The sequence below is a fragment of the Ranitomeya imitator genome, chromosome 7 (genome assembly GCF_032444005.1).
Source record: "Ranitomeya imitator isolate aRanImi1 chromosome 7, aRanImi1.pri, whole genome shotgun sequence".
NCBI classification, from domain to species: Eukaryota; Metazoa; Chordata; class Amphibia; order Anura; family Dendrobatidae; genus Ranitomeya; species Ranitomeya imitator.
In genome coordinates, this window is record NC_091288.1 from 175,506,445 (window position 1) to 175,519,425 (window position 12,981).

Sequence of the window (12,981 nt, forward strand, 5' to 3'; positions counted from 1 at the left end):
TTAAAAAAACGCAGCAAAAAAACGCAACGTGTGAACATAGCCTTAAATGTATATCTCGGCTAGGTATTTTGCAAATACTTAATTGTAGAAGTGATCGATACGAGTGGCCAATCTGCTTATCAGGGGAGGACCAATAAGAAAAAGCAACTGGGGAATTTAGACATTTCTTTTTTTAATTCTAAAATATCGCATGTATGCCAAGGTGGGTCCATCTACCACCCACGCCCATTGGGATTATATTATGTTCGATAAGGGAAGGACAAAGTCAAAGTAGCCATGGACCTTTCCTTCTAGTAATTTGCCAGGAGCTGTGGTGTGATCTGACCATGTTCCTGTACGGTCAGACACAGACATTACACAGCACACAGCAGGGACACATTTCTAAGATTATCTCGGCACAGGAACGTTTTTTTTTTAAACACATCCAATTGTGGAAGTTCTTATTATTCCAAGATCTGTTGATAAAAAATAACTTTGTTTGTGGGGTTAAATGAATGAATTTTTTTCAGCTAAAAATAAATTTTGCATTAAGGTTGCAATTAAAACGTTTATCTGTTTAGATTCTTACATAGCAGTACATATAACAGTACATGCGGACTGCAAAATGAGTTGGCTGTGAATGTTTCAGTGAGCTCAATCTGACCACAGGGTCTATAAGCCTTATCTTTCTTTTTTTGAACTGTCTTCTAAGCTGATTTACAATCTCATCAAATATCAAATCCAGGCAGCCAGTTGCTATTGCTATGTATCTTTCAGCACTGTTCACTACTGAAATCTTATTGATGAGCAAGTAAAATCAGCTTGACTCCTGTATGTCATTATCGATGACAAATCAAAGCATTTCAGTTCTTCAAAGGTAGTATTAGCGTCTTATGTAGCTCCAGGTTTCCGCAGCAGTACATATGTGATTTATGGAGACGAGTTTGATCCTCTTAGTGCATGAAATACAGATTATAAGAAGGTGGTTACTAGTGATGAGTGAACGTGTTCGGATAAGGTGTTATCTGAGCATGCTCAGGGGCTAACAGAGTGTCCTCGGCATGCTCGCATAATATGTTTGAGTCCCCACGGCTGCATCTCTTGCGGCTGTTCGACAGGCGCAACACATGCAGATATTGTCTGTCAATCCCTGCATGTGTTGTGGCTAACAGCTGCCAGACATGTAGCCGCGGGGACTCAAATATATTTTTTGAGCACACCGAAGACACTAATAGCACCCAAGCATGCTCAGATAACACCATATCCAAGCACGTTCACTCATCACTAGTGGTTACAAATACTTGTTGGAAAAATGTAACACAATAATTCGTAGACATTTCTGCTTTATCAAACTAGCATCACTTCTCTCCTGAGCCGTGGTGAATCTGACGCAGAATTGACATTTTGTGTTTTTGTTTTTTTTCCTCCCGCAGGAGTAAAAGCCATATTCTCGGGACACTACCATAGGAATGCTGGAGGAACGTACAAAGATATTGACATGGTAGTGACATCGGCCATCGGGTGCCAGCTTGGCGAAGACCAACATGGCTTTCGTGTGGTGGTGGTCACTGAAGATCAGATTGTGCATAGATATTATAGCCTAGACCAACTCAAAAACCAAGGTCTCGATGAAGACCTCATGGACTTAATGAGGAAGGAATAGAGTGAGAAATGGCGATATTCCATGTATTCCAAAATGTCTGCTTATTTGATTGATTTGATGATTACACTTTGATCTTGTTACAATTTTATCTGCTGGTACTTTAACGCTTTAGAAAATGACACTAGAAAATTTTCATTCTGAAATATTAAAAAATTCTGCTTCTGTGAAGTTAAATTAATTATCGGTTTAGCTTTTTATGCTTTTCAGGCAAAGCTCGGTGACGGTTAGTGTAGAGATGGATTCCCTATATATTTAGTGTATAGATCCTAACAGATCCTGAAGGCCCATGGGCAGGATAATGAATTGGTGTCCAAGGCAGTAGTTTTAGGATCCACCCTCTTTTCGGTGTGTGGCTCTGCTCTCTCCTCCTTCCCCCACCAGTCCTTATCATACAGATTTCTACTACATGCTTAATGAGTAACAGTGATTTTAATTTTTTTCATAAATCAGTAATACACAGAAAAAAAATGTTATGTATCTTATTTGATGAATCTTTCTCCTCTTGGACTGATGTTTCACTCTCATTTCTTAGGTAAAATCTGTATTCAGTGAAGACTGATTTCTCCAGACAGGAGATGGCAGTTGGTGCTCATAAAAGGTCTATGGAAAATTGTAGGGGAACATGCAGCTGGATGTCTAGGCCGGCCTCTAGCTCCTCCCCCTTACTCTACATATTATTTTAAAAGCACAAAGGGGAGGAGCTAGAGTCCGGCCTAGACATCCAGCTGCAAGTTCCCCTACAATTTTCCATAGACTTTTTATGAGCACCAAATGTCATCTCCCTATCTCGGTATGGGTAAAATCTGTATTATCTTAGTAAGAGGAAAATCTCTAGTCACTGAAGACAGATTTTATCCATGATGTGGGAATTTTGAGAATTACATAATCAGTCCAGTAAGAGAAATAAGCAGATTTCCCTAATGGGATATATTACAGTGTTTCTTATTTTAAGTTGTACTATTGATTTCTGAAAAAAAAAAAATTAAAGTGACTGTTAATCGTTAACATTTCTTTTTAGCTTCTCCCCCTCAACGCATATGAAAAATCAGACATTACAGAATAACATATTACTGTAATAGTCCTAACAATTGGAATGAGGGCCTTACAATCTATGAGGGATTACGCAAAAAGTGAATAATAGCCCAGCCATCATAAAAATATTGGGGAAAAAAGGTAGTAACACATAATCCAGCACAAACTATTCATCAGCCGGTACCTGGGTAAGCACAGGTAGTATGTGCTATTGAGTGGGGAATACTGTGAATGTCGAAAAGGGTAAATTGAGAAGTTAGACTAGTGATTAAGATAGGTCCGCCTAAAACTATTGGGGGTTTTTTGTGTGACATTCGTGAATTGTGGATGTCGGAAATAAATCTGATTGAGGTTACGGATTCCAGATAACTGGTGCAGGGCAAGGCAACATTTGAAGACTGGAACAAGGGTCGGATTATGGAAGATGTTAGACTTGGGTCATTGGTAGAATGGACATATACAAAGGTTTAAGGACATATACAAAGGTTTATATAGGATATACAAGGTTCCTTTCTATCCTATTCCATTTGTATATGTAGTCTGTAGCTGGTTAGTTATTTCGATAGATTTTGAAACACAAGAATAATTTCGCTCAATCCTAGTTGTCATCTGTCTTGGACTCTACGTTAATTTTACCGATGTAGCAGATTCCTCTAACTTGCTAAGTAAATCTTGTTTTGCACAGGTCACAGTTTCCATTCTCTAATGCACATGATTATGGCCATAATTATGCTTTAAAAATGCAAATTGATTTCATATTTTGTTAAACTCTAAATTAGAGTTGTACTGGGTAGTAATGACTTCACAGACTCATTAAACCGCGACGTGTTGGTTCATCCTGTAAGAAGTAATGGCATGTCTTAGCCTCTGCCTCTAATAATTCTGACTTTGCATTACTCATATTAGTCTGTGGGTCTTGATAATAATTCAAATTATTATATACATGGTTAGGAAATCCCGGAGAGCCATGCAGCCACGGGGACTCGAACATAGTATTCGAGCACGTTGAAGACACTGTTAGTACCCGAGCTTGGTTGGATAACGCCTTATCTGAGCACGTTCACTCATCACTAGTGGTTAGATACTCTAGATTTGTAGAACGGTGACCACTATACGTATGCCTTCTTATATGGTATATGGGTGTTTTAGAAGGGTACACCACTTAGGACCAACCAGCCAGAACCTAGAACGGGAAACTATGAGCAGAACCTGGACTTACCTAGCCTGCCTATGTATTAGAAGAAAAACCATTCATCTCACCTGTAACACTACATTTCCCCACCTCTGGAAGTTACCTCCAAGGCCTCAAGGAGATGGCCCCACCCCAAGGTGCCTTTCTTTAAAGGTCTAATAAATAAAAAAGTCTTCATCTGTTAATTGATCGGTGGCCAACCAACTGTTGGGACTATGGAGATAACTGAGTCATATACTCGGGATAATCTCTATGGAAGCTGTAATCGGAACCATATAGGTTATCGTCCACCTTCAAATCTGCAGCTTTTAGGTACAACAGTGAGGGGGGTATAAAAGGTAAATGACTAGTAAATTCAAAGTAAACTTTATTGCCATTGTTATGCAAGTTCTTGTATCAGACATTTTGATTTACTAAAGTTCTTCTCGCTTCTATGTGTGATGACTATTATAACAGATGATTATTTTCACATTATTTTTGCAATGATCTTGGTTTTTGCTGTATGTGCATTGTGTATGACTAGATTCAGTTTAATACATGCTATACAAGCTGTGATACATAAGGGGTAGATGCTGTTATTCAGTAGAGTAGAGAAAGGCCATGACTCATTCTTGCTAAAAAAGAATTGATTATGTCTTTTATACAAGATATCATCATGTAAGAAATTACATATAAAGGCTGTGATACCAGTCATAAACTGGGCTCAACCTGGTACAGGCAGATGACGCCCTCATTTCATGCACATCATAGAATCATCACTGATTAATCTAAGTTTTTATTTTTTTGTTTAACACCCCTTTAAAGAGTTTCTCCGGGGACATAAAAATACAAAAAATTTACTTTAGTTATGAAATTCGGATATAAAAGGGGTAGCAATTCCTATTATGGAGAGTGACATGCCAGTGTAAGGAGACTTATAGGCCACACAATACTAGACTAGAACTGTAAAAGTAGCCATCCTAAAAGTCAACACTGACCGTTTAACGAGCCTTGTCACATGACTTAGGATAAAATCCAAAAGTCATGGCACGGCTCATTAAAGGGTCAGTATCAACTTTTAGGATGGCTACTTCCAGTAGGTGGCAGTAGAGTTCAAGTCGTCTTCCTCAGTGAAGAACCAATTTGCAGTTATGAAATTGGCACAGGTGTACTTATTTCTGACCCCTGTTTGTAGTCCCAGCAACTCCTCTTTTTTTCATTATAGTCAGTTCTTTCACTGGTTGTCAGTATGTGCTAAATGGGACTGACTGTTTGATTGTCTCAGGTTCTTAGCTAAACCAGCCCCCTTCTTCATCACAGCTAAGGCTACGTTCAGATTAGCGTTTCCCGACGCTGCGTCGGGAGACGCAGCGGCGACGCACGCGTCATGCGCCCCTATGTTTAACATGGGGGACGCATGCGTTTTTCTTGTTGCGTTTTCCGACACGTGCGTCGTTTTTGACGCTAGTGTCGGACGCAAGAAAACGCAACAAGTTGCATTTTTCTTGCGTCCGATTTTCGTCAAAAAACGACGCACGCGTCGCAAATGCAGCGTTTTTGCGTGCGTTTGCACGCGTTTTTTCGTGCGTCGTGCGTTGTGTCGCCGACGCAGCGGCGCGCAACGCTAATCTGAACGTAGCCTAATACAGAAATAAAGTACGGCGCTGACTTTGCTAACGAACTGAGGCTGATAGCCAACCCCCTCCATATAAGTCACCATCACAGAGATTGAAGGTGAGCGCTCCGTTTTTGTAGAAACAAATGCAGAACTGGAGTTTTGTGCCGATATTTTTTTTTTTTTTTTTAGACTTTTTGTAAGTCAAATGTCTGCTTACAATAGAACTAAATAACTTTTTATGCCTCCTGTCCACGCTTTTCATGATTCCTGGAGTGAGCATCTGTCTGCTGTTACTACCTACATTATCCCACTTGTGTCTGCTGTATTCTTCCTTTATCACATTATTCAAAAAATAATTTCAATGAATTACAATCTACAAAATAAAGAATTTAATTATATTTTTGAGTCGTGTTTCTCTTTATTTCTTTTGTTATTCCATATTCTTTTGTTAAACCCATATTTTTGTTTTCTGTCCACATAGACATATGAGGGCTTGTTTTTTTGTGGGATAAGTTGTACTTTTGAATGACACCTTTTTTTTTTTTACTACATAGTGTACTGGAAAACAGGGGCAAAAATTCCAAGAGAGAAACTGAAATTGTGAGAAAAATGCAATTCTGACATTGCTTTTTGGGAACTGATTTACAGTATGCATTTTGTGGTGAAAATGACCATGCAGTATAATTCTCCTCATCAATACGATTATGGCGATACCAAACATGTCCACATCGCCTACCGGGTATTGGGCGAGCTCGCTGCGTGAGGCCACTCCATACACCCGCCTCCGACATCCTCCTTTTATAGACTGTGCATGTCGTGAAGAGGATAATTGTTAGGGGATATGGATACTTTTGGGAGCATTTATTTTTACTTAAAAGCATGTATTAATAATTAATTTCTCCAGTCACCTTCCACGACAGTCACCTTGGAGGTTGTCTCCCCCGCCCTAATGGGGGACAGGAAACACAAAGAGGTTAAATAACCCTCCCCTTCCTGCTAACTCCAGTGTTTTTCCTGTCCCACTGGCATGAAGAGGTCCGTCTCAGGTGCAGCCGCGGCTGGTGAGCAGAGCCCTAGAAGAGCGTTACCTTAGAAGCCAGGCAGTCCGAGGTCGGGGGGTTTGCTCCTCTCTTCCAGGTGGCTGCTCGCGTCTCCATGTTCATGTGACTCGGGACCCCCTTCCCACCTCTCCCGCGCCTCTTCGGGAGGTAAAGCAGGGCGTTGATGTGCGGCAGGGGTCCTCCCTGAGCCCCCCGGCATTCTCTCGTGTGGTGGGGCCGGAGCCCGCACACACCGGAAGTGACGTCAGTGCGCGCACCAGAAGTGATGGCGGCGTACACTTCCAGTTTCGCATCTCGGTGGCGCCCATACTGAAACGCATGTGCTGCTTGCGGCCAGGGCCCAGATACCTTCACCACAACTAGGGTCATTCCTGGGATCCTCCCTGTGGACCTTGGGAGGAGGAGCACACAACTGACGCTGGACCTCGATATCTTCATATCCTGGTCGGGAGCCTCCAGGTAAGACACAGAGTCTCTGCCTTGTGTGACTGGTGACACACTGACCATGGATGGCGACAAACCTACAGCTGCATCTGCAGATCCCAGCGTTCACCCTCCTGTGAGTAGCAGGGCTGGTCCTTCACTGTCCGGGCTTGATACCTATGGGTCATTTAGTATACCTTCTCTCTTTTAGGGAGAAAAGGTCCCTGCCCCAAAGAACAAACCCAGCCGCAAATGTGGTGTTTGTGGTTCCAGGCTCCCGTCAGCTTACAAGAAGACCTTATGCCAACCCTGCACAGATGACATTTTACGTGCCGAGCAGCCCTCTCTCCTGGACAGTATTAAAACTCTCATCAAGCAGGAGGTGCAAACCTCCATGGCAGCCCTTTCCCTGCCCCCAGTGCCGCATCCCCCTCCCCCTAAAAAGAGGAAATTGGCACCGGCTGAGACTGACTCTGACTCGGGTGAAATTCATACCTCAGGGTCAGAAGATATTTGGGAAAATAAGGGCTCCACATTCACCCCTACGTCTGATAATAAGAAATACTATTTCTCTTCTGAGGATATGGAAGGGCCGGTTTCCATAGTGAGAAACACCATGGGGGTGGAGGAAGTAGAGGTGAAACACTCAATTCAGGATGAAATGTTTGGGGGGCTGAAACCAAGGGGTAAAAAAGGGTTTTCCGGTTCATGAAAATGTCCAGAACCTTATATTTCATGAATAGTCTTCCCCAGGGAAGGGACTTAGCGTACCCTAGGAATTAAGAAATCGCTTTCCCCTTGAAGGCGATAATTCTATTTGGGAAATCCCTAGAGTGGACATCCAGGTCTCTAAAATAACCAAGAAAACGTCCCTCCCCTTTGAGGATTCTTCCCAATTAAAAGATCCTATGGATCGCAAAATAGAAAGCCACCTGAAAAAATCCTGGGAGTCCTCTGCGAACCTGATCAAAATATATATAGCTTCTACTTGCGTTGCCAGATCCCTTTTATCTCTGGCTTCGCAAATTGGAAGAACACTCTCTCAAGGGACCTCTAGAGAAGAGATCCTTCACTCCCTTCCCCTTCTCCAAAAGGTGACGGGCTTCTTAGCTGATGCCTCAGGAGAGTCTGTCTGGGTGGCAGACCTCTCTCTAATTCTGCTAGGCCTGCCCTTTGGCTAAAATCTTGGGGGGGGGGCATCACCTCTAAGACTAAACTCTGTGGCATTCCTTTCCAGGGACACCACGTGTTTGGTCCAGTCTTGGATGATATCCTTGAAAAAGCTTTGGATAAGAAGAAATTGCTTCCAGAGCAGAAATTTACTAGGAAGCATTTTTTCGTCCCCCTCGTGAACAGTCCTCCCAGAAGGAATTCAGGGGAAAGGGTAAAACCGGACGGTGGAGCTACTCGAAGGGGGGTAGAAGCAGGAACATTCTTGTCCCTCAACAACAGACCCCAGACAAACAGTGACTCTCCGGTGGGGGGCCGACTCTCGGATTTCCTTGCCCAATGGCAGTCCATATCCACAAACCAGTAGATCCTTCACACCAAAAAATTGGGGCTAAAGTTGGAGTTCCAGAGTCCCCCCCAATTTCTGAGGATTACCCCGTTACAGACTCCAGACGTCCAAAATTCCTTCCTCCTATAAATACAAGATATCTTGCGAGAAAAAGTAATTTCTCAGGTACCCCATCAGGAGATAGGCAGAGGCCATTACTCTCGCCTATTCCTCATAAGAAAACCCTCCAGAAAATGCAGGGTCATCATAAATTTAAAACCCCTAAACCAATTCATCAAATACCAGAGGTTCAAGATGCAGTCGATCAAGACGGTAATTCCTCTGATTGGACAAAACTGGGTGATGGCTACGATAGACCTGAGGGACGCTTACTACCATGTTCCGATCCATCCGGATCACAGGAAGTTCCTCAGGTTCGCAGTCTCCCACAACCAAGGGATCACCCATTGCAATTCAACACACTTCCATTCGGCGTCTCCTGAGCACCGAGAGTGTTTTCAAAGATCATGAGGGAAGCAGTATTCTTTATCTGTCTCTAGGGAATATGTGTCATTCCATATTTGGACATATATCGACATTTCGGCTGAATCAGGACGTGTCAAAAACTCTGGAGATCCTCGAATCCCCAGGCTGGATCCCAAATCTTCAGAAATCAGACCTCCACCCTTCCCCAAGGAAGAAATTTCTGGGGATTCTCCTAGACTCGGGAAAAAAGGACATCCTTCCTTCCCAAGGATCGTCAGCACGACCTTCGCCAGAAGATCTCCAAATTCAAACAACTGAGGTCACCAACCTTGAGAGAGTCCATGTCCCTGACATCATGTATTCAGGCAGTATCCTAGGCTCAGGTGCACACTCGAACCCTCCAATCCCACGTCCTTCTATACTCGCGAAGGTATCACAATGTTCTGTCCAGGAAAATTCAGCTTCCCGGACATGTGAAGTCTGCTCTCCTGGTGGTTGAATTGCCAAAACCTACAGCGGGGGTGAGCTGGGATCAGCTCCCCCTAAAAATACTTTGCACAGATGCCAGCCGAAGAGGTTGGGGAGCTGTGGTGGAGGAAACATATTTTCAGGGACTATGGTCCCCGGATATAAGGTCCAGATCTTCGAACCGGAGAGAACTATAGGCAGTAGAGGAAGCTCTGATAGCCGCTTTACCTCTAATCCAAAAACATAATTTTCGGGTCTACTCCAACAATGTAACAATGGTAGCCTACCTTCGACACCAAGGGGCCACGAAGTATGCCAGCTTAAAACTAATTGCGGAAAGGATATTTTTCTGGGCAGAGAAATGCCTGTTGTCCATCTCGGCAATACATCTCAAGGGTTCAGACAATGCTCAGGTGGACTTCCTAAGCAGAAGGGATGTCCATCCAGGAGAATGTTGCCTGAACCAAGCGGTCTTCTTATCCCTGACCGCGAGATGGGGGTGCCCATAGGTCGATTTGTTTGCAAATGCTCAGAATGCAAAAACAAAAACCTTTTTCTCCCTCAGTCCTGCTTATGGAGCTCGGGGGTAGATGCTTTCGCCCATCCATGGAATTTGGCCTACGCCTTCCCACCTATCCCTATGTTGGTGAAAACACTGCAGAAAATCCGGTTGGACCAGGTTACAACGATCCTAATTACTCGAATGTGGCCAGGGCGCAGCTGGTGCAGCACTGTTATGAAAGGTAATTCAGTACCACAATGGACATAGAGGTCAGCGCACATACAGTGACCTGGCAATAACCCCAAAAAACAAGAACGAGCTCTGAGACGTGGGAACTCTGTTGACCGCAATCCCTAATCCTTTCCAACCACACTAAAGGCAGCCGTGGATTGCGCCTAACGCTCCCTATGCAACTCGGCACGGCCTGAGAAACTAGCTAGCCTGAAGATAGAAAATAAGCCTACCTTGCCTCAGAGAAATATCCCCAAAGGAAAAGGCAGCCCCCCACATATAATGACTGTGAGTTAAGATGAAAAGACAAACGTAGAGATGAAATAGATTTAGCAAACCGAGGCCCAACTTTCTGAACAGAGCGAGGATAGGAAAGATAACTTTGCGGTCAACACAAAACCCTACAAAAACCACGCAAAGGGGGCAAAAAGACCCTCCGTACCGAACTAACGGCACGGAGGTACACCCTCTGCGTCCCAGAGCTTCCAGCAAGCAGGAAAAAACAAATAGACAAGCTGGACAGAAAAAAACAGCAAACAAATAGCAAAGAATAACTTAGCTATGCAGAGCAGCAGGCCACAGGAACGATCCAGGAGGAGACAGGTCCAATACTAGAACATTGACTGGAGGCCAGGATCAAAGCACTAGGTGGAGTTAAATAGAGCAGCACCTAACGACTTCACCACATCACCTGAGGAAGGAAACTCAGAAGCCGCAGTACCACTTTCCTCCACCAACGGAAGCTCACAGAGAGAATCAGCCGAAGTACCACTTGTGACCACAAGAGGGAGCTCTGCCACAGAATTCACAACAGTACCCCCCCTTGAGGAGGGGTCACCGAACCCTCACCAGAGCTCCCAGGATGACCAGGATGAGCCATATGAAAGGCACGAACAAGATCGGGAGCATGGACATCAGAGGCAAAAACCCAGGAATTATCTTCCTGAGCATAACCCTTCCACTTAACCAGATACTGGAGTTTCCGTCTAGAAACACGAGAATCCAAAATCTTCTCCACAATATACTCCAACTCCCCCTCCACCAAAACCTGGGCAGGAGGATCAACAGATGGAACCACGGGTGCCACGTATCTCCGCAACAATGACCTATAGAATACGTTATGTATGGAAAAAGAATCTGGAAGGGTCAGACGAAAAGACACAGGATTAAGAACCTCAGAAATCCTATACGGACCAATAAAACGAGGTTTAAACTTAGGAGAGGAAACCTTCATAGGAATATGACGAGAAGATAACCAAACCAAGTCCCCAACCCGAAGTCGGGGACCCACACAGCGTCTGCGATTAGCGAAACGTTGAGCCTTCTCCTGGGACAAGGTCAAATTGTCCACTACATGAGTCCAAATCTGCTGCAACCTGTCCACCACAGTATCCACACCAGGACAGTCCGAAGACTCAACCTGCCCTGAAGAGAAACGAGGATGGAACCCAGAGTTGCAGAAAAACGGTGAAACCAAGGTAGCCGAGCTGGCCCGATTATTAAGGGCGAACTCAGCCAAAGGCAAAAAGGACACCCAGTCATCCTGATCAGCAGAAACAAAGCATCTCAGATATGTTTCCAAGGTCTGATTGGTTCGTTCGGTCTGGCCATTAGTCTGAGGATGGAAAGCCGAGGAAAAAGACAAGTCAATGCCCATCCTACCACAAAAGGCTCGCCAAAACCTCGAAACAAACTGGGAACCTCTGTCAGAAACGATATTCTCTGGAATGCCATGTAAACGAACCACATGCTGGAAAAACAATGGCACCAAATCAGAGGAAGAAGGCAATTTAGACAAGGGTACCAAATGGACCATCTTAGAGAAGCGATCACAGACCACCCAAATGACTGACATCTTTTGAGAGACAGGAAGATCTGAAATAAAATCCATAGAGATATGTGTCCAAGGCCTCTTCGGGACCGGCAAGGGCAAAAGCAACCCACTGGCACGAGAACAGCAGGGCTTAGCCCGAGCACAAATCCCACAGGACTGCACAAAAGTACGCACATCCCGCGACAGAGATGGCCACCAAAAGCATCTAGCCACTACCTCTCTTGTACCAAAGATTCCAGGATGACCAGCCAACACCGAACAATGAACCTCAGAGATAACTCTATTCGTCCACCTATCAGGGACAAACAGTTTCTCCGCTGGGCAACGATCAGTTTTATCAGCCTGAAATTTTTGCAGCACCCGCCGCAAATCAGGGGAGATGGCAGACACAATTACTCCCTCTTTGAGGATACCCGCCGGCTCAGATACACCCGGAGAGTCGGGCACAAAACTCCTAGACAGAGCATCCGCCTTCACATTTTTAGAGCCCGGAAGATATGAAATCGCAAAGTCAAAATGGGCAAAAAACAACGACCAACGAGCTTGTCTAGGATTCAACCGCTTGGCGGACTCGAGATAAGTCAAGTTCTTATGATCAGTCAAGACAACCACGCGATGCTTAGCTCCTTCATGCCAATGACGCCACTCCTCGAATGCCCACTTCATGGCCAGCAACTCTCGATTGCCCACATCATAATTTCGCTCAGCAGGCAAAAACTTCCTGGAAAAGAAGGCGCATGGTTTCATCACCGAGCAATCAGAACTTCTCTGCGACAAAACAGCCCCTGCTCCAATCTCAGAAGCATCAACCTCGACCTGGAACGGAAGCGAAACATCTGGTTGACACAACACAGGGGCAGAAGAAAAATGATGCTTCAACTCTTGAAAAGCTTCCACAGCAGCAGAAGATCAATTGACCACATCAGCACCTTTCTTGGTCAAATCGGTCAATGGTTTAGCAATACTAGAAAAATTGCAGATGAAGCGACGATAAAAATTAGCAAAGCCCAGGAAC

At 44.3% G+C, this 12,981-nt stretch overlaps 1 protein-coding gene across 1 annotated transcript in view; it reads left to right on the top strand.

The window, feature by feature from the left end:
- CPPED1 (calcineurin like phosphoesterase domain containing 1) overlaps positions 1–5,861 on the top strand; it is a 112,300-nt gene extending 106,439 nt beyond the window's left edge. Inside the window, exon 4 of the mRNA XM_069734081.1 lies at positions 1,413–5,861. Within this exon, the coding sequence (XP_069590182.1) occupies positions 1,413–1,642 (230 nt within the window). The 3' untranslated portion in view covers positions 1,643–5,861. The remainder of the gene's footprint in view (positions 1–1,412) is intronic.
- Positions 5,862–12,981: the final 7,120 nt, after the last annotated feature.